The following is a 22,112-nucleotide window of genomic DNA, read 5'->3' on the forward strand; positions in this document are numbered from 1 at the left end:
GATTTTGCAGGGGGGCAATGAGGCAATGATGACAGTTCAGGTTGTCAACCGTGCAACCAAATTTGTGTGAATATACTATTACAAACACCTGGATCTTGGTCGCTAAAGTCCTTGATATGATAATACTACTAGTACTAGTATGTATTTGTTCCAGATTTCTAGAATCTGAATCTGATCCTCGGTCATATTTCAAATTTTTACTCGCAATGTAGATGAAGTTCGTGCACGCAGGAATCCTCACAGCGTTTATTTTCACAATGTTTGCACTCAGCTCCACAGTACTCTTGACATTTCCGCACGCCCCTACTCGTCTTACACCTCATCGATCATCGATCATCTCCCAGCAGCACACCCCGTCTATCCTCCAGCTCCTATCCATCAATGCCAGCAGCATCTTTTCATGGTTTTAGCGCCTACCACATCAGCCTTATGCTAGTGGGCAAACGTAGGGGATGATCGACTTGCTTCCAACTCGATATGTCGACTCCTTGTAAGGGACTTGTAATTCTCACCAGCACTCAGCTGTACTTGTTCTGGAATTTAGAATCTGATTTCGGGCGCTGCACAGTCTTTGCGGCACAGTACAATATGTTCCTAGTACCAGTACTACTAGTATGATGGTAATATGATTGCCCTTAGGTTCTATTTTTACCTGCAATTGTCATAGAACAAGCAACATGTCGGCCGCTCGGTGCTGCAGGCTGCAATGTCGCTCAAATTTCATACTGGAGATTCGACAAGTGTGCAAATGCATGCACGCAGGTCATGACAGTTCTCCACAGCACATTGGACTCCAGATTCCAGACTGGCTGAACGGAGTATAGGTTGTTGTCATATACCATATAATCCGGTTACAGATCCGATGATCTGGATCTCAGATCCGATCCAGATCCGATGAACATATCCATCGTCCGGTCCAAACAGATCCGCTTTGATTCTTATTTCATTTCCTGTTCATTATAACTATAACTATCGTTCATCTCCTTTCAGTATTCCTGTACACCGGTATACCGGTTATCCTTTACTTCCGCTTTGCTTACTGATCCGCTATGCTTACTGATCCACTACAACTTACGAATCCGCTTTACTTGTACTTCAGTTCCGGTCATGATTCGTGATCCATCCAACTTACCATATACGCTCCACTTAGACTTTGCTTATACTTCGTACATAGCATCGCACCTTTGCTTATTGATCAATGCCGTGAGCTATCCGTAGTATTATAAACCTTTGTATATGCGCTGTAGTAGATCAGTTCGAATATCATCTTAGATTGCACTCATTCCGTCTGGACTCTAAGTCCCTCCGTTATCCATCCGGACTTGAGTACGCTACTCTTGTCTACTCCGAGACTAGGATAGATTCCTATAGTCTACATATATCCGCCTCTGTCTTGGACAGTCCTCACCCATTAGTTTCTAGTCCGGATCCGATCCGGATTAGCCGTTACTCTAGACGTTCGATATCCGAAGTCTATAACGGATCCATTTGCAATACTTATCCGTTGCAATACAAGACTTATCCGTTACGATACTTATCCGTCTCACTAGACGCGATACTTTAGCTCTCTGAAATAAGGGGCAAGACTCGGGAAAGGGGCACAGCGCACGAGCTGAGGCCGAAGCCCTTCAGATCCGATACTACTTGAGTACGGTCTTAACAGTATATTCGAACTCATACCTTTCCGAGTTACTTAACATCTATCATGCCTCCTACCAAGACACAAACAACTCTGCACGCGGTCGGACTAACCTCCCTCCGTCGTGATCCGACACCTATAGTCAACACCTTCACCAGTTTCTCTCAGCGCCGTGTTAGCACCCACGGAACCGCTCAAACCATATCCGAACTCCTTAATCGTCGACACCCGGAAACCCCAACACCGCACTCCTGCCGTAGGACCTCCGGACGATGATGATCCCGATGATGGTGATGATGATTTCCCTGGTAATCCACCCGATGATAACGGTGGTGATCCGGATGATGATCCGGATGTTGAGGATGATGAAAATGACGGCCTAAACCCACAAGACCGCGTTATGCTTCGACTCTCAGAAGCCATCGATAACCTTGCTCGCAATAATTGTCGCGCGCCCCGCATCCGAAGATTCTAGAGTCAAGGTCCGAGAACCGGATACCTTCGACGGATCCGAACCACGGAAGCTCCGTGCGTTCTTTGTCCAGTGTGAGCTTAACTTCCAGAGCAAGCCTAAGGCTTTCCGTACCGGAAGGGCTAAAGTCAACTTCGCCCAATCCTACCTTAAGGGTATGGCCCTTGAATGGTTTGAAAACCGGATCTCCTGTCCGATGATTCGGACGATCATCCGGATTGGATGGATGACTATTCCGCTGTTCATGCTTGAACTCCAAGCCAAATTCGGGCCTCATGACCCATCCAGGTGATGCAGAAATGCAGCTCGAACAGCTCCACATGCGCGACTGGACAGCGCATCAACAAGTACGTTGTGGAATTTCCAGCGTCTTGCTTCACAGGTTCCGTGGCTGGGGGCGACGGAGCCTTACGACGCCAATTCTACAATGGACGCCCGGCCCGTTTCAAGGATGAAATCAGTCGCATGGGTAAACCCTCTACTCTTCCGAATACAAAGTCCTCGCTCAGACTATCGCTGCCCGATACTGGGAACTGGAAGGGGAGAGATCCTCTCGAGAAGCTAAACCCACTTCATCCACTACCCCTAAGCAATCCGCTTCTGACCGGACGAACTCCAATACGTCCGGATCCGGAAATCACAAATCCGGAAACTCCAATGATCAGAAGGTCTACAAAGCCATCCGCGTCCTCGAACTCGTCCGCTCCTAAGGTTCCGGATCTTACTTCCAAGCTGGGTAAGGACGGAAAGTTAACGTCCGAAGAGCGGCAGAGAAGGATGGACAAGAAACTCTGCTTATTCTGTGGCGGGACCCGGCCATACAGCTCGGGAATGCACCAAGTCTACTTCGCGTGCTGCCAAAGGCCGCGCTGCAGTAGTCGCTCCGGAAGTCAAACCGGATGTCTCTACTGAGACAAAAAAAAAATAGTCCCGCGACTCTCCTAGCTCCGTGCAGGAAGAGGGTCGCGTTGACTCTGCCTGCACAAAGGAGTTAAGACTCAACGCTGTCGCGCTCTCGGATCCGACTTCCCTCTGTCCATATGTTTCACTTCCGTTACTTCCATCCGTATCCGAATTTTCCAGCTCTTGTAGATTGGTGGTTCTTCTCATTGTTTCATAGATACTGCGTTCGTCCGAAAACATAAAATCCCTACATATCCGATACCTACGATTCCGCTCCGCTTGTTTGATGGTACTTGTAATAATACTATTTCCGAAGCTATAGATTTGTCCGTCCGCTTTCCGTCGGTGTAGTCACCTCTGATACGTTCTACGTTACCCCTTTGGATTCATCTTGTTTTATCGTTCTTGGATATAGCTGGTCTCACCCGACACAATCCGTGGATTGACTGGGTTTGGGCAGCATTGAATTCTGGACGACATCTCATGGAATGCCATCGACCCCTCCGACGTCACTTCCGTCCTCGGATATCCCTCCTCCGATGGAAACCATAACCTCCTCCGACTACAATCCGTACCCTCCGCTGATAAAACTGTTTCCTAATATATCCCTAATCAATGCAGTTGCCTTTTGCTGGGCCCTGCAAGTTAGAAGGATCGGTCCAGTTCAGTATATACCTTCGACCATCCGGTGTTGATCTCCGATCCGCTTCTCTATCGTCCGATCCTCCGGATCTATCCCAAATTCCTTTGGACTATCATGAGTTTGTGGATGTCTTCGACAAGGGAAAGGCTGTCAGCTTCTCCACATCGTCCTTATGAATCTGAACATAGATCTGGAAGAAGGAACTAGTCCTCCCCATCGGAACTATCTATTCTCTATCCCCGGTTGAGCTTGCAGCCCTCCGGAAGTTTCCTTGATGAAAATATTGCCTCTGGACTCCTTCGCTCCTCATCCTCTCCTCACGGAGCTCCGGTCCTATTTGTCAAGAAAAAGGACGGATCCCTCCGCCTTTGTGTGGATTTCCGTGGACTCAACCAGATCACTAAGAAAGACCGATATCCGTTACCCCTCATTGCCGACCTATTAGACTCTCCGAGCTGCGCTAAAGTTTATACCAAAATCAACCTCCGATCCGCTTATCATCTCGTCTGATAGCGGAAGGGGACGAATGGAAGACTGCCTTCCGAATGCGCTATGGCTCCTATGAATGGTTGGTGATGCCGGAAGGTCTCACTAACGCTCCAGCAGCATCCAGCGCTTTGTCAATAGCGTGTTTGCTGATATGCTGGATGTATGCGTTATCGTATATCTGGACGACATCCTCATCTATTCCCATGACCTTGCGTCCCACAAGCAACACGTCCGAGAAGCACTCCGTCGACTCCGTAAACATCGTCTCTATGCCAAACCCGAAAAATGCGAATTCCATTCCACTTCCGTTGAATATCTCGGATATCTCCTATCTCCGGATGGCTTAACTATGTCGTCCGATAAGATCCAAGCTATTACTGACTGGCCGGAACCTCGGAAAGTCAAGGATATCCAATCCTTCCTCGGATTCGCAAATTTCTATAGACGGTTTATATTCAACTACTCGGATATCGTGGTTCCGTTAACACGGCTTACACGCAAGGATGCTCCGTGGAACTTTTCTGATGAATTGTCATATACCATATATCCGGTTACAGATCCGATGATCTGGATCTCAGATCCGATCCAGATCCGATGAACATATCCATCGTCCGGTCCACAGATCCGCTTTGATTCTTATTTCATTTCCTGTTCATATAACTCTAACTATCGTTCATCTCCTTTCGGTATTCCTGTACACCGGTATACCGGTTATCCTTTACTACTTCCGCTTTGCTTACTGATCCGCTATGCTTACTGATCCGCTATGCTTACTGATCCGCTACACTTACGAATCCGCTTTTACTTGTACTTCATTCCCGGTTCATGATTCGTGATCCATCCAACTTACCAATACGCTCCACTTAGACTTTGCTTATACTTTCGTACATAGCCTCGCACCTTTGCTTATTGATCATTCCGTTAGCTATCCGTAGTATATAAACCTTTGTATATGCGCTGTAGTAGATCAGTTTGAATATCATCTTAGATTGCACTCATTCCGTCTGGACTCTGAGTCCCTCCGTTATCCATCCGGACTTGAGTACGCTACTCTTGTCTACTCCGAGACTTAGGATAGATTCCTATAGTCTACATATCCGCCTCTGTCTTCGGACAGTCCTCACCCGTTAGTTTCTAGTCCAGATCCGATCCGGATTGGCCGTTACTCTATACGTTCGATATCCGGAAGTCTTAACGGATCCATTGCAATACTTATCCGTTTCACTAGACGCGATACTTTAGCTCTCTGAAATAAGGGGCAAGACTCAGGAAAGGGGCACAGCGCACGAGCTGAGGCCAAAGCCCTTCGGATCCGATACTACTTGAGTACGGTCTTAACATGAATGTCGGAAATCCTTCGAAGAACTCAAGAAAGCCTTCACTACGGCTCCGGTGCTTATGCACTGGATGCCGGATGTTCCTATAGTTGTGGAAACCAATGCCTCTGACTACGCTATAGCTGGAATACTATCCATAGTATGTCCGGACTCAGAGCTTCGTCCGGTAGTGTTCTACTCTCGGATGCTAACCGCTCCGGAACTTAATTATGACACCCACGATAAGGAACTCCTAGCTATATACAAAGCTTTCCGGACCTGGCGACATTATCTAGAAGGCTCGGCCAAGCCTGTAGATGTTGTCACGGACCACAAGAACCTTGAGTACTTCGCCACTACCAAACTCCTCTCTCGCCGTCAGGCCCGCTGGTCGGAATTCCTCCATCAGTTCAATCTTGTCATCCGCTTCCGTCCCGGAAAACTCGGAGTTAAACCGGATTCCCTTACTAGACGCTGGGACGTCTATCCCAAAGAGGGGGATAAGGACTACGCTCGAGTTAACCCTCATAACTTCCGTCCGGTATTCACGTCCGAACAGTTAGCTTCGTCCCTATGAGCCTCAACCTTAGCAACTCCGGTTCTTAGAGCAGCTGTTCTAATGGATATTGATGACCTTCGGAAAGACATCCTGACCGCACTTCCTAATGACCCTATTGCAACCAACCATCTTCCCGTACCTTCAGATCCGAGATGGACAGTGGACGATAGGGGTTTCCTCCGTTGCGACAACCGTATATATGTCCCAGAATCCGATAACCTTCGACTTCGCGTCCTCCGTAATACTCATGATCACCCCTTATCCGGACATTTTGGTCAAAACCGAACCCTAGACCTCATCCGACGCGAGTATACATGGCCGGGTATACGCACCTATGTTAAAGACTACGTCTGGTCCTGCACTACCTGCGCCCGAGCCAAGGTTCCGAGACATAAACCCTACGGATTGCTCAAGCAACTACCCATACCGGAAAAGCCTTGGAATTCCATATCCATGGATTTCATAGAGCAACTTCTGGACTCATCTGGCTTTACAGCCATCCTCGTTATCATAGATCGTTTATCCAAACAAGCAATATTTGTTCCGACTCACGATACCATTACCTCTCCGGATCTCGCTCGTCTATTCCTACTTCATGTGTTTTCCAAGCACGGAGTTCCGTCCCATGTCACCTCGGATCGCAAGTACAGAGTTTGTATCCCACTTCTTCCGATCCTTAGGAAAAGCATTGGATATGGTCCTCCACTTCACATCCGGATATCATCCAGAAGGGGATGGACAAACCGAGCGTGCCAACCAAACCCTGGAACAATACCTTCGGATATATTGCAATTATCAACAGGACAACTGGTCGGAACTACTTCCCTTAGCAGAATTTGCCTACAATAACACTCCAAGTGCTACTACCGGAGTATCACCTTTCTTTGCTAATAAGGGTTATGATCCGAACATATCCGTCCATCCGGAACACGATCTATCCTCCATCCGCGCTCGCGACTATGCTATAGACCTCGACGACCTTCACCAATTCCTTAGAGAAGAGATGGCTCACGCCCAAGAAAGATATCAAGGACCTGCGGACGCTAAACGGAAACCTGCTCCAGATATCAATATCGGAGACCAAGTCTTTGTCAAGGCTAAGTACTTCCGGTCCACTCGTCCGTCTAAGAAACTCTCGGAAAAGAATCTAGGTCCGTTTGAAGTCATATCCCATCCGGGTACCCATTCCTCTACCATCCGACTTCCCGAATCCATGAAATCTGTCCACCCTGTCTTCCATGTCTCACAGCTAGAACCATCTGTTCCGAACACAATTCCCAATTGGATCCAGCCTCCTCCACCTCCGGTCGAAGTCGACGGAGAACCAGAATATGAGATATCCGAAATCCTAGACTCTAAGCTGGACCGTCGTAGAAGACAATGCCAACTCTTATACCTCGTCCGATGGTCCGGATACGAAAGAACAGACGAAGAGACTTCATGGCTACTAGCCACGGAACTCGGAAACGCGTCCGATCTAGTCTCGGATTTCCACACTGCATATCCAGACAAACCCGGTCCTATTGCTATACAATGAATACACAAAGCGGATATACAAGTACATTAGTAGCAGAGAAGGCAGATCCAAAAATCCTCAGCCATCCATCTCCATGTCCCCACCCGATCCGGATCCGGATTCATCAGCGTCCTTGTCAGTGGCCTCAGAACGAGCCGCCTCTGTAATCCGGATTCCATTCCGGATCCCCTCAAGAAGGATGGTCTGGAACTCCCTCTGCTGCTCCAAAAACGCCTCCAAGTTAGTATTCATCCGCTCTATAGCAGTCCTACTCCCTTCCGCCGCTCCGATGCTCTGCTGGAGCAATCTGTTGGTCCGAGCCAGTTCCGCTACAATGCTATTAGCGGCCGCGACCCAGGCCTGATCATCATACTCCACTTCCACCTCATCCGCTACTACCGTCTTCATATCCGGATCCGGAGTCGGACTCTGCTGGCGCTTCTTACCCTTGCCTCTCGGAGATGGGTTCTCAGCAGCGCGCTGCCTCTTCTTAGACTTGGAATCCGTAACGGTTCCAGGTAGTCCGGGACAAGGAGCCTTGTCCTTCCGGCATGTGTTACAAGCCTTGATCTATCCGAGCGTTAAGAGTCACGGATCCGAAGATTCAAGGACGACTTACCAAGCAATTGCTATCCACATCGGACCACAGACAGGCCCGACCCTTCTTAGCGCAGCGGGTACAAGCCCCATCCTTATCCGCTGAGATAGCGCAAGACTACGGATCCGATAAGGGACGGATCCGATAGAACAAGTCATAACTCACCATTTCCGCTACTATAGCCCTGCGCCTAGCCTCCTCCGCTTCCCTTCGGACCTCAGCCCGTTCAATCTTCTTAATCCCTGCCAAGCGCTTCCGTTCCGCCTCTTCCGCTTGTTGCTTCAGCTTTTCAGCCTCTTCCTCCTTCCGAACCTCGGCCTCAGCAGCAGCCAGCGTGGCCTGGATATCCGCCAGAGTCTGCTTAGCGGTCTTCTTAGAGCCGGATCCGTTATCAGTCATGGTTGAGTTAAGCTAGTGGTAGTGAAAAAGTAGGGAAAGGAAGGAACACCCTGCGACGCTTTGGTATCCGTATATCTGTCAGAATCCGAACTCAGCAACTTCTCCCATCAGCTTCTCCATTGTCTCGCACTCATACCATCCGTTCCGGATCGCTGATTCTTGTGCCTCTAGGGATCGGCCCTAAGGGGGGGATACTGTCATATACCATGTATCCGGTTACAGATCCGATGACCCGGATCTCAGATCCGATCCAGATCCGATGAACATATCCGTCGTCCGGTCCACAGATCCGCTTTGATTCTTATTTCATTTCCTGTTCATATAACTCTAACTATCGTTCATCTCCTTTCGGTATTCCTGTACACCGGTATACCGGTTATCCTTTACTTCCGCTTTGCTTACTGATCCGCTACACTTACGAATCCGCTTTTACTTGTACTTCATTCCCGGTTCATGATTCGTGATTCATCCGACTTACCAATACGCTCCACTTAGACTTTGCTTATACTTTCGTTCATAGCCTCGCACCTTTGCTTATTGATCATTCCGTTAGCTATCCGTAGTATATAAACCTTTGTATATGCGCTGTAGTAGATCAGTTTGAATATCATCTTAGATTGCACTCATTCCGTCTGGACTCTAAGTCCCCCTGTTATCCGTCCGGACTTGAGTACGCTACTCTTGTCTACTCCGAGACTTAGGATAGATTCCTATAGTCTACATATCCGCCTCTGTCATTTGGACAGTCCTCACCCGTTAGTTTCTAGTCCGGATCCGATCCAGATTAGCCGTTACTCTATACATTCGATATCCGGAAGTCTTAACGGATCCGTTGCGATACAAGACTTATCCGTTACAATACTTATCCGTCTCACTAGACGCGATACTTTAGCTCTCTGAAATAAGGGGCAAGACTCGGGAAAGGGGCACAGCGCACGAGCTGAGGCCAAAGCCCTTCAGATCCGATACTACTTGAGTATGGTCTTAACACTATTACACTTTGTATTTTGTTATGCACCCTTACTTTACATCATTTTACCTCACTTACATACTAAGAGCGCTCCCTATTCAGCTCCGAGCCCTGGGAGAGCGCTTAGGTAGAACTTACATACTTTCATGTTCGTTTTACACCTTAGCTTCCTACCACTCAGATCTGGGGACCACCATGTTACTTGGCAGTTAGTTCCATGCAATGCATGTGTCCGTCGTTGTCTTAAGGCTCTAGCATCAGTCTAAAGCTAGTGGTAGTATCAGTATCCATCTATATCTGCACTTTTCACCATATTATCATCTCTCTACACTTGTCCACTGCTCGCACTACCATCCCTGTTCTCCGCGCATTTTCGCATTTTTGCCTTTTTGCCTTCCTGCGCTTTGCGCATTTTCGCGTTTCACTTTCCCGCACGCACCTTCAGCGCGTTTCTCACGCTTACATCGCCCTTTTGTCGCCTTTGATCAGGGTTGATCAGCATCATTCCGTGGATCCTTGCTTTCCTTGCTTCCCCTTTAGGGTCAAATGTTCTTGCATTCTGCAAGTATAGCAGCTAGGCAGAGCTTAGACTCACTTATACTGGTTGAGCACCCTTTATTTCTTAGTGCCTAGCCAGGTTGTGATCCGCACACCGTCATCTAAATATTCAAACATAAGCGCCTGTCGAATGAGAGCAAGAAAAACTTACTGGTATGCACATGATGCGTCCCACAGATAAAATCCACCTCCTTCTGACAGCTCATCGTCAAAATAAGCCTGGCCATTGATGTCCAGCGTGAGGCCAAATGGCACTGCTTCTCGTGAAATGCCGTCAAGAGTGGAGGGGAGGATATCAAAACCAAGACTGTAAAGCCAGCCACCATATGAGCCCACTGTGAAGAAGTGCTGCTCTTGCGTGAGGCTGGTTCATGAACTCGTGACAGTGTTGTTCGTACATAATATAGTCAGCATAAACAGGCCTGAAATGGGGAAGCCTGCGATCCTTTGGGGAGAGGACGTGTCCAAGCGAGTATGTACGGAGTTCCATAAGTGGGCGCCGAGTGTGAGGTGCAACTGAGATTGGCTGCAACGTCTTTATAGCAATTCCTTTTTCAAGGAGGTTACAGGTGATGTTGGTGATATCCAAACCCCAGTCATGCTGGAGGCACATCACAGCCGTAATAGCGTCAGGAACCACCAGTTTTCAGGGAACCAGAGTTGACAACAGCAGCTTGATGATGTAAAGCCGCTGCTTGGGTTGTTGTACATAGGAAACTCGAATATTTGCGTTCGAGACTGACAGGGATGAGTCAGGTCCTAGATCCCAGAGATTGGGCAGGATGTCTGACAACTGAGATAGAGGGAGGGTGACGAGGTAACCTATAAAACAGGTGATGATATGCTTCTGTACATCTGGAATTGATGTGATATATGCAGGGTCGTTGCCCACAAGTTTGCATAAGTGAGCCCACTGTGTCTTGTGAGTCCAATCATCAAATGCGGTCGATCTGCCTCTGGGTGTAGAGGTAGATGCCACAAGGCAATAACCAAGATGAAAATGCAAAATAGACATGAATTGCTCAACATTATGAGTGTATTGCGCTGAGGGTGCAACCTCATAATGACCAAAGTAGGTTTTGATGTCCCTCAAGAAACTGGACAGTGGGGGTGGGGGGGGGGGGGGGGGGGGGGAGGGGGAGCAGGGGTAGGTTCAGAAGGAATAGGAAACTGATCCTCTTCCCAATCGCCATCGGGAATGCTGGAAAGGTCTAACACATTGCACAAGTCCTACTGGTTACAGAACGAGTCATATACCCTGGTAGACGTGCTATACGACATCCAAGTCATCAGTATCTTGGCCTTTGTGAGATGGACATGTTGACAAAAGCCGCCAAACTCATCATTGGGTTACCATTCAAATACTATGACTGTGCTGTATTTGCCAGGAATGCTGTGGCTCATGGCTGCCCACTGTCTTACTAGGATGTGAAAGGCAAGAAAACTCTCCAAATTTCACAATCCTCCATGGTCAATGGTTCAGACAATTACCAACGGTTGATAATGTGGTCATTCGTGGGGGACGAGGTGTGTTGAACTTTTCAAGCGAATGCTAGTGATGTAAAAGGGGCAAAGAAATGATAGAAACCAATAGTAGCACAAGGTAGTGCTATAACCTTCAGAATAATGTGTTGCAACTGTATGCAATGAACTAAAACTATACTATATCCCTCTTGGATATTCCTTACTTATACTTCAGCAATGGAGAACAAATTCACTAGTGGGATCATCCCAATACGTGGCCTCGAAACCAACTCTCTGCTGCTCAGGATCTCACAATGAGTAATGACGCAGTCCAGAATAGAGTACACCTTCTTGATGTAGTCTTAAGTGGCCAAGCTCTTAATATTTGTTGATAGATTGTAGGTCTTATTTGTGTCTACCCTAATTGATGAATAATATGTGAAATTCTCCCCACAGAACTTTTCCTGTGTCTAAAAGAGAACTAGAATGATTGAAGACAATATAATCAAAGATGGCTCAAGAATGTGGCCAAATACTTCTGAAGAATGTGCTTTAAGAATAATGTGGATTGAAGATTATGTAATCAAATGTGGCTCGAGAATGTGGCCAGATACTTCTGAAGAATGTGAAGTATAATGTCAAAGCAATGGAGCTAATAAGCTAATATTTCTCCTAATAGTCACTTGAATGTTCACTCAAATAATGGGGACTAAGAATCTAAGGGGTGAAAGAATGTTCCCCTATGTTCCCCTAAACTGTGCTTCACTCTGTTAATACTTGGGAATCAAATTGATTACTTCACAAGAGGGGAAATGAGCCCCTTATATACTACTAGACTAGTGGCTGTGCTACTGATTACTAATGTACTATAGAATATTCCAGAATGTATCAGAATTATTGAGAAAGAACTATAGAATGTCATGGAATGTCATAGAATGAGTTAGTAAGAGAGATGACTCAGTATGAGTCATAGCAAACATGACTCATTATGACTCATCTGTTTGGTTACCAATCCAAAGTTGTTTATTGGTATTGTCAACTTGTTTGATACCACAGCCTTAAGTACACAAATACAAATGAAGTGGCATGACATATGTTTGGCATAGGGGTAAATAAAATACAGAATTATAGAAAGGATAAAGGGTACGTCAAATATTTAATTTGAACTGCTAAGTCATATCTTGGTGATACATGCTCAGAAATGTCCAAAGTAAATTGAAGTAAGGTATATAAAATTCAGGGGAAGTGCATAGACTATAGTAAGGAATTGCATGTATCATAAATTTGCCATGACCATGTATGAAACAGGTTTCGTGCGTGTCACCGCTCATGGCTCTGATGTGACTGCCACTGGGCTGGCATCTCTGTCTGCTCCTTCCTGTTGTTCTCCTCATGGCGCCGCACAAAGAATGTCTTCCAATCTTCTCCTCACTTCTGTCCAGAGTGGGGTTCGGGGATTGGGAACAAAGAGTCTGCAGGTGCTTCAGGAACATTAGACATGGGCTGTGCTCCACTGTTCTGACCTCATCCAAGGGCACTATCATCCCATTTGAAGGTATTCTGACTCTCCTCTGGTTGACCCCACATACTGGAGTCCAGTTGACCCCAAGCGTTGTCTTGGCCCCACTGCGTTGGCTCGGTTGCGCGAGTGACAGCTGCCGCAGGTGGGATATAATGACACAGACTGGGATTGATAGTGGCAGAAGTATTCTGAGGAATGTGGACCCAAATCGGGATCAAGAATTTCTCAAATATGGGCAATTGAGCTTGCCAAGGACAGTGAATGGAAGAAATGAGGGCTCCCATATGTGGCACATTTGTTGTCAGATCTCCAACAAATGAGCATGTCAACTCAAGAACCCATTCAGCGGGTATAGGATAACGGGGATCATCAGTTAAGATGACCATCCAGGTGCAATTGGAGCCGTGGTAGCAACAACTCATGATGTGCCATGAGCAAGTGGTGGCAATTACTGGAAATATGTCAGGCAATCACAATGAAATAAATATATGATTGACTTACATAGAAATACGTTATGCAACCTTATCATGACCTTTTTAGCAAGGTTAGCATCTGCATGCGACTATTGGTACCCATAGGTAGTTGGAGGGCATGGAAGTTCAGTCCCCCACGGAATGAGCAACCCTGCACCCAAACATTCCTGGCACAAGAGTAATTTCTGCTCTAATTCAACCCATTTTTCTGGAATGTCGTGATGGAGAATGTGTTTCCCCTGATTGTCTACCTCTGTCAGGAGCGAAAACCTGGAGTGGTTAAGGCATCCAAAGATCGGTCCATTGAAGCTGGGATTCAAAGGTATGAGGGGAAACCACGGACGAGCTCCATACACCCAGCAAGTGTTAAGTAGTGTATCACTATAATCAGAAGAAGCATCGTGGTCTTTGCGAGGATCCCAGTGAGGCTCATAAGGAATGACATTGGGAAGTGAATGTGCGGTGACAGATGTATAGACCTGCCCATCACGGGCAAAGACATGGAGATCGTTATTCATGGGTGGAGACGCGGAGAATATATAGTCAAGACAAGATTACTGCAACAGTATGAACCATCACGCTAAGTTTGGATCAAAATCTCCTGCAATAGTATGTACTGATATGTTAGATAAGGAAGAAGGAAAGGGCTCAGTGCATCTATATAGTAATGGTAGAGTTTCAAGAAGTGATTACCATATTGGTGGCAACAATGCCTGGAGATCACAGGTATGGCTATTGTGGCTTGTGGAGAAAACAAAACAAGTGTGGTTTCAGATGTGAAGTAAGAACCACCAAATGAGGATGATTGTGGATAAAAAATATGCAATTTGCCACAGGCATGTATTGAAATTTTATTGTGTGTGTGGCCACAGATTGTCAACATTGTAAGGTGAAGGGTCAGTAGTACTATACTATGGTCGTCTGGGCTTTTGTGTTAGAGTTAGAGTTGACGTTCATAGGGTCAAGGTTCAGTTAGTTAGGGCAGAGGACAACTATGACGGTTGCTAGCGATCATGCATGAAGATGCCTGGTGAGAACTAAACCATGATCAACATGCAATGAGGGGTCCCATAACAGACCAGAGAAAGAATGCTAAACCCATGATCAATATATGATGCAGAAAAACATTAAAATGACTCACTGATTTGTCGATGCAGGTTTCTGCCCAAGTCATGTCTATGATAGGCAGTCCTATGAGAGTTCAGGGCAAGGATGTCAAACCCATGATCAATATGTGATGGAGGGTCCTTGAAAGACCAGGGAAAGCATGCTAAACCCATGATCAATAACCAGGCGTTATGTGGAAGGTTGATGTCAATTGAGGAGCCTGGAGAATGAATGCTGGGCAGGACCATACATACAGTCATGCCCTGAAGAAGGTCATTGTCGATGAGTTTCTGCCCAAGTTGTTTCTGTGATAGGCAGTCCAATGAAAGAGCAGAGTAAGGATGTTAAGCCCATGATCAATATGGGACAAAGGGCCCTAAGGAAGACCAGGGAAAGGATGTTAAACCCATGATCAATAAGAGGAGAATAATGTCATGATGACTCACTTCATAGATCTGCAGTTTCTGCCCAAGTTGTTTCTGCGATAGGCAGTCCAATGAAAGAGCAGGGTAAGGATGTTAAGCCCATGATCAATATCACCAGGAAGCGATGGATGTTGACTTGGAGTTGGGACATTGGCAGGGGTGATGAAAGCAGAGAATGCTGGGCACAACCATACATACAGTCATGCCCTGCAGAAAGTTGCAGAAGGTCGTTGTCAACAAGAGGCCTGATGATGATACAAGAAGCGAACACCGGGCATGACCATACATACAGTCATGCCCTGGAGAAGGTCCTGAAAGGATTGTTGTCGACAAGAAGTCCAGCCCAAGAGGAGAATGCAGGGCATGACTGTATGTACAGTCATGCCCTGGAAGAAGGTGAGAGGAAGGTCATTGTTGACAAGGAGAATGGTAGGCTCAACAGCACAAACCGTCAAACCTAGGAGAAGGTTGTAAAAAGACAAGTACTAGTAATAGTAATCAGGATTAGGGACTTGGAACTTTGGCGATGAAATCGCCCAACAGTCACAAACAACTACATTAGGAAATTGTTACATAATATTGACTGCTCAAGCCTTTCAAGCTTTGGCCCTAACATTTATCACAACTACGAGCTCGATGGTTTGTACTGTCAAGCTCATTGGGCTCATCATCCCCATCCTCAAAGCACAACAGTATGTACTGTCGTGCTCATCGAGTTCATCATTCCTATCTTCAGGGCACAATGGTATGTACTGTCATGTCTCCTGCATTTCAATAAATGCCATTACCATCCACCTCACCAACTCCATCCCTTTTCGCTGAACTCTTGTCAACTCCTCCGCTTAACAATCCAGCTGTCAACACCTGTCATCCCCTCTACTGTACATACAGTAGAGTGGGCAATGGCTCACCCGCCTTCACTGACAGCGATCCTTGAGATCACGCTGGCTCATTCCTCCATACATCCTCTGAGTCAGGTAAGCTCCAATTTTTGACAGATCCAACCATTAATCAACCAACAAGTCCAGCCGTAAACACCTGTCATCCCCTCCACCGTACATACAGTGGAGTGGGCAATGGCTAATTCGCTTTCACTTATCGCGACCCCTTGGATCATGTTGGCAAACAATTTAGCCATTAACATCTGTCATCCCCTTCACCATACATACAGCGGAGGGGGAATTGACTTATCCTCCATACACCATCTATTCAACATGCTATGCTACCACAACTTTCATCCATAGGAACATCTCACCTGACACATTCAACCTTTCCACCTGGCCTCCAGTAAGGCCATCAAACCATCCGGTGTTGTATAGGGCCTTGGGTAATCCAGTGACCAGGCTCCGTACAGTCGTTGAATTTCCTGATGCGCGTATTCTTTTCATTGGTGTGGAACCCTGGGGCACGAAAATTTCATCATCCAACACTCTCTGGCTATTGATGATATTCAGTTCTCGCTCTATCCTGCGAGGCCATGCTATATTGTACACATTTGACATTGTTTTCTACGTCACTTTCTTCTGAACTCATATGCCCATCTCCCAGCATCTTGATTAGTTTTTGAAGCCACTGCCAAGCTGGTAGGTCCTTGTCCTCACCATCTTTCTTCAGTTCGATAACTTGCTCCAGAACTTTCGCTCTGCGGAGATATTTCTATAAATGCATTAGTACCTGAAGAGCCTTGAGATCATGCTGTGGACATACATTTTGCCGACAAGTTGTTTGGCAAACCGACTTCAGATTTTCGTCTCTTTTTGCAATTAACCTCTCCTCCACTTCTGCCGCAGTCTCCAAGCCACCCTTTGCTGTAACCTTTGGTTGTGCTGCTCTCCAGACTGTCCACAACCACTTGTAGCGATCTTCAAGTATCACCTTATAATATCCATCCAACCTCCGAAACAGCCACTCCTCTTCTATGGTCCTCTTTTTCAATTCTTCAAGGAGAATATCAAGAATTTTGGCATTCCAGGGGGTGTTAGATCTGTGTTTGAGATCAAAGGCCGGATTCTGGGTATTGGGGCCTGGGCAATCTTCATACTCATATGAGTACACATCTTCATGATCCGCATCTTGAGATATACTGAAGGTATCTTTGAGGAGACGTTGGATTTCACCCTACTTCATACTCAGCATCAGCATATACATCAAAAATTTAACTCTCGCAAGGAGGAAGTCTCTTTTGTGGCTCAATTCTGTGGCCCTTTCTATCCTAATTTCATCATCCTGCTTCTTTTTCCTTCAAGGACTACACTTCGTGGACATCAGGATATCCTTATTGATGAAGATGCATCTGAGTGCCGCCTCTATTCCTTTGGAGATCACATTTTCCATCACAGACATAGGGTAGATGTCGTCAGGCTGAAATTGCTGTGGCTCTTGCTCAATCATCGGTGATCGTTCTTGATGCCTTTCCATAGGGTCGTCAGCGTCCTGCTATGACATGAGTTTAAAACGAGTTCTGACCGCTTAGTACTTACCTCTACTACAGATACCAGACGCATCTTGTGTGTTGTTCCATGTGCCTTCCTGATCTTTTTAATCGTCTCGAGGCATGGAGTCTTGAACTGTGGTTTCTGGGGCATTTTGGGTGGGTGTTGAGTGTTCTTTCGGGTGGGGTCTGTCCCCATTTCCATGGCCACATGCTGTTGCCTACCGTGTCTTGCGAAGCGCTGCTCCATGTTAGCAAGCTCATTCTCTTTGTCTACCTTCATTTTTTCTATTTCTAGTTGTAGCCTTCGCTCCATTTCGGTGAGGGCGAGGAATGATAGCTGCGTGCTAGGGGGAAGAGTGGGAAGTGGGCTCTCAAGTGCTCCTCTGGATACGAGTGGAAAGTCGTCCCAAGGGGATTGCTACTGAGAAAGATTCCTCTAGTGAATGGTGAGGGGGATCTATAAGCAGCGATTCAGTCTCGAAGTCTGAATGGGACACTGAGGCAAATAATGCACCCAAAAGCGAAGTGCGCTAGCTAAAGGCGCCTAAACGTGCTAATAAGGCGGAAAGTGCGGAAAAGCGCACTTCGTGCGATCACAATGGAGTGCTTTGAGTAGAGATGACAATCAAATGGGGAATCAGGACTTTGATAGATGTAGAAATAGACACTTAAAGGTGTCAAAGCGCCAAAAGGAAGGAAAACCGGTGTATTCAGATAGAAACTCGAGCTATACACTTCGATGGTAGTGGAGCGGAAGTAAGTGACCGGAAAACAAACATGGTGATGTGTAGGTATGCTAAGCGAGTTCCCACGGCTCGGAGCCAAATAGGAAGTACTAAGGTAAATGGTGAGGTAAGTCAGGGTCCATAACGAGATATGATGATAAGTACTGGTGCCTGCATGACGGAGTATGAGTTCTGAAGAAGGGAAAATGCACCAATGGACCTTGGAGGACTGGGACGGGACATGCGGAGGACAGGCGACGGATCCTAGGGAAATGCGACAAAGTGCACCGTAACGTGCTCGAACGCACTTGAACGCGCCAAGGCGCATATGTGTGTAACCAGGAAGGTGCGAGCAGGCAGTAGCGAGGGTTCGTCAATGCAAGGATGAGAGAAGGCGAGGCGCAACGCGAAAAAAGCGACAGCGTGAAATGCGACAAAGGCGAAACGCGACAGAGCGAAGCGCGACGAAACGCGAAACGTGACGAAAACGAAACGCAATGAAACGCGAAATGCGACGAAAACGAAACGCGAATAAGACGAAACACGATGAAACACAAAACGCAACAAAAACGAAACACGACGAAACGTGAATAAGATGAAACGCGACGAAACGCGAAACACGATGAAAACGAAACACGACGAAACGTGAATAAGACGAAACACGACGAAACGTGAATACGCGATGAAGACGAAACACGACACAGCGTGTTATTACAGATGCGCGACTGCAGGAATGTGGATACTCGATATGCGAAAGTGTGTATGGGTAGAAATGCGCTAGCGCGAAAGCGTGTTTGTCGCGTTTGAGGCGCGTTTCGGATTTAGAAGGCGCGTTGCATGGATATTGAGGGTGTCGTGAAAAAGCGTGAATTTGGCCCATATGAGCCTGGAGAAACGCGAGTCTCTACATCGGCAAAAACGGCTTTCTCATGTTCTTCTAACTGCTTGACATCATTAGTGATTCCCGTGTTCGGTCGTTCTTCCCCACCTCCAGATTTTTTCTTGTATTTAAATCTGCATTGTGTCGTGCCAGTTCTTCAGTCAACTACTTGCCATCATTAGAAATTCCTTGGTCAGTTGTTCTTTCTCACCTCTTGGTCTTTTCTTGCACTTATCATTGCTTCGTGCCGTGCTAGTTCTTCAGCAACATTCTTCCTCAGTAGTGCTTGCTGCTGCTCTTGCCATGTGTGAATGTCCTATTAAGTTGTAAGCATGCATATAACTGAATGTATCTGTTGCACTTACTTGCTTTTCCCGCTCTTGCTCTCTCGGAGTTGCTTCCCATTGCTGAGTTTTCTCATTGAAATCACGCATGTGAGGCTCACACTCTTCTTCTGCAAGACATTGTTGCTCCTCAATGTGGTCTTGAGCTTCTCAGCATATCTACTGGTATGATCAGCAGTATATTTTCAATGAGTTTCTCATGCGTACCACTTCAGCTTCCTCCATAATATTGTTAATACATTCTTGTTGTTCATACACAGTCTGGCAAAGTGTCTCCAAATAGTCAACTTCATGAAAGCGACACTTCCCAGATATCTGGATGGGCATTATGAGTCATAGAAGCTGATTCATGCTATCTACATACCACTTCATCTCTAGCCCTCTTTTCAAGTCACAGAACACTGGTGGGAGGCTGACTGAGAGCATCCATGGAGTCACCAGCATCCTTATCATTGTCTTCATCATCACTAAATAAATCTGCATCATGAGATGTTTGTACGTCTTCTGGCTGAAATTCGAGATGCTGCATGTTGATGTCAGTGTTATCGACATTCATAATGGGGCAAGAATCCATCATCAGTTTGCAAACATCATTCCTGGGTCTTTTCAAGTTGTGTGCATGCATTTTTGTCTTGATTCTTTTAGATGTCTTGTTGTATGAACAACAGAACAACAGGTCCAGGTTCATCTCCATCACTTTCAATTATCTTTTGCTCTATTTGCTCTATTTGCTCTTACAATTATGTTGTATAATTACCCTTGGCGACCAGTGTATTAACAGGAATATATTTCCTCATACAATTACCCTTGACAACAAGCGCTGCAGGATTGTCATTCTTCGGTTTGGCTCCCCGCTGTTTTTTTCGTCAACTGCATCTCCCGAACAATTATGATTATTGTCTTTGACTCAGCATGTGAAATTTTTAAAAGCCGGGCTGCTACTATAGCCTGCTTCCATCGCCCACTTTCATTGCCTGCATTCTTTGCCCACCTCTTAGATTATTGCCTTGATCGAATTATAATCAGATGGTAAACACTCGCACATATATTCTTCCAACATGTTCTGTAAGTTATCACTTATACCTCTTCTCCAGGAGGCTACCATGCAGCTTTATGTTCATAACTGTTTCATGAATGTGTGCAAAGGGAGACACATTTATCGATTCTGCATCTTCTTCAAGTGACACCTTTGTCTCAGAGCCAACGTGCTTCTTAGCAGTGGTGATCATGAGTTCCAAGGCGACGCAGTTGTTATGAGGGTTGGAGTCAACCATCCCTCAGTTGTGAACATGCGAGCTAGAGATAATGTGCTTGCTGACTTTATAATTCACCAGTGAGTAAACTCAATGATCTATTTGAGCCTATCATAACTATCTTTTCAGCTTTGCGCAAAGCATAAGTAGTTGTCCAAGAGCTAGGCTCCCATGCAATCTTACTCTTGTGAAACCCTTGAGCACTTGTAGCAATTGTTGGTCAGCTGCGAAATGTGGAGTAGTATAATAGTATAATTTCCTAGACTATGAAAGCATTGTTATATACCGAATTTCTCAGCTGGACTGCAGATATATGCCAAACAAGATCTGTTCCATATATTCCATATAGAATGCCATCTTGTTGTAGTACAGTGTCATGATCTTGACTAAACATTCGAAAGTGCCGGCTTGAACTGATACTGACAGGTTCTGGGTAGCTTCGCAGACAACTTGCATAATGTAATTTTGAAACTCATGGTTACTAGTCTTTCCTACACCTATTATTATTAGAATTTTCAAGCCAAGGGCGCATGAAATGTCTATTGTTTGGGTCTGATACTGTAAATGAATATGCTTGATTTTGGAATGCCAACTTAATACAGAATGCATACAGCGGGTAATGACAGAGACATCTAATGCAGTGGGGTATCACTTCCTGACCTTGCTCTTGCTCTTGCCTACAGCCATTTCTCCCTCCTTTCATCTCACATGACCAGATGTGTATTTCAGGTGTGTCATGATCATATCACTAACTGGCCACAATTTATTATAATTGTCAAGATCTGGGAAGTTGTTGAGCGCCTGAGATGATATCATAAGTTCATTGACAATATCAAGACTCAGAGAAACTGTTCACCTTGCCACACACGACTTCCAATAGTGCGGGATTTTGGGCAGAAGCGCATTTTGTTGTGTCAAGGTGGTCCTCAATGAGACTATGCATAGATTTCTTAGGAATTTGTTAGTTAATTTGCAATACTAAGGGTACAATGACAATGTGCGAACCTTTAATTTTGCATATGCCTTTAGATTCCAATCTAAAGCTTCACAAAGTGTGTATCCCCCATGCCACAGATGCCCAGGTTCACCGGCAGGTTTAGGAATCTTTGAGTCTTCCGATATGCTCACGCTCAAAGTTGAGGAGTCACTATCTGAGACCAAAGAGCCTGAGGTTCCCTGATATATTTTACATACTCCAGGAGACATCACAGACCACTGGAGCACTCAGGAGTCATTCATCACTTGAAGACCCCTCGCTCAATCCAAAGGATCTCTCGGTTGCATCTACATGCCCGTGAGCCCCAGTTCCCGGTCACTGCACCTGTATGCACAACCCACCGGCAGCTCACCAACTCCCCTTCGGCAAACTCCATACATTTGTGTCCTTCTGCAAGTACTATATCAAGCGACTCTGGCATCTCTG

The 22,112-nt window shown here is 46.1% G+C and overlaps 4 protein-coding genes across 4 annotated transcripts; all 4 read right to left on the reverse strand.

The window, feature by feature from the left end:
• Positions 1 to 10,209: 10,209 nt before the first annotated feature.
• On the reverse strand, positions 10,210 to 11,077 carry DFJ58DRAFT_723339 (uncharacterized protein; the record flags this gene model as incomplete). The annotated part of the gene is made up of 3 exons (XM_041384989.1): positions 10,210 to 10,426; positions 10,461 to 10,663; positions 10,718 to 11,077. The coding sequence occupies 3 exons, from the start codon at positions 11,075 to 11,077 to the stop codon at positions 10,210 to 10,212; spliced, it is 780 nt and encodes a 259-aa protein (XP_041248385.1).
• Positions 11,078 to 13,050: 1,973 nt separating this feature from the next.
• DFJ58DRAFT_723340 (uncharacterized protein) lies at positions 13,051 to 14,039 on the reverse strand (the record flags this gene model as incomplete). Its single annotated transcript, XM_041384990.1, has 3 exons — positions 13,051 to 13,499; positions 13,550 to 13,569; positions 13,621 to 14,039. The coding sequence occupies 3 exons, from the start codon at positions 14,037 to 14,039 to the stop codon at positions 13,051 to 13,053; spliced, it is 888 nt and encodes a 295-aa protein (XP_041248386.1).
• A 2,559-nt stretch (positions 14,040 to 16,598) lies between these two features.
• On the reverse strand, positions 16,599 to 17,171 carry DFJ58DRAFT_623413 (uncharacterized protein; the record flags this gene model as incomplete). Its single annotated transcript, XM_041381068.1, has 2 exons — positions 16,599 to 16,709; positions 16,761 to 17,171. Coding segments are annotated over 2 exons (522 nt in total), but the record flags the coding sequence as incomplete, so codon positions are not given.
• Positions 17,172 to 19,033: 1,862 nt separating this feature from the next.
• On the reverse strand, positions 19,034 to 19,992 carry DFJ58DRAFT_837771 (uncharacterized protein; the record flags this gene model as incomplete). Its single annotated transcript, XM_041392401.1, has 5 exons — positions 19,034 to 19,213; positions 19,304 to 19,408; positions 19,458 to 19,499; positions 19,538 to 19,595; positions 19,832 to 19,992. 5 exons carry the CDS (start codon positions 19,990 to 19,992, stop codon positions 19,034 to 19,036), a joined length of 546 nt encoding a protein of 181 aa, XP_041248388.1.
• Between the last annotated feature and the right edge of the window lie 2,120 nt (positions 19,993 to 22,112).

This window comes from Suillus subalutaceus (genome assembly GCF_016647625.1).
Source record: "Suillus subalutaceus strain FC151 chromosome Unknown DFJ58scaffold_13, whole genome shotgun sequence".
Taxonomy (NCBI): domain Eukaryota; kingdom Fungi; phylum Basidiomycota; class Agaricomycetes; order Boletales; family Suillaceae; genus Suillus; species Suillus subalutaceus.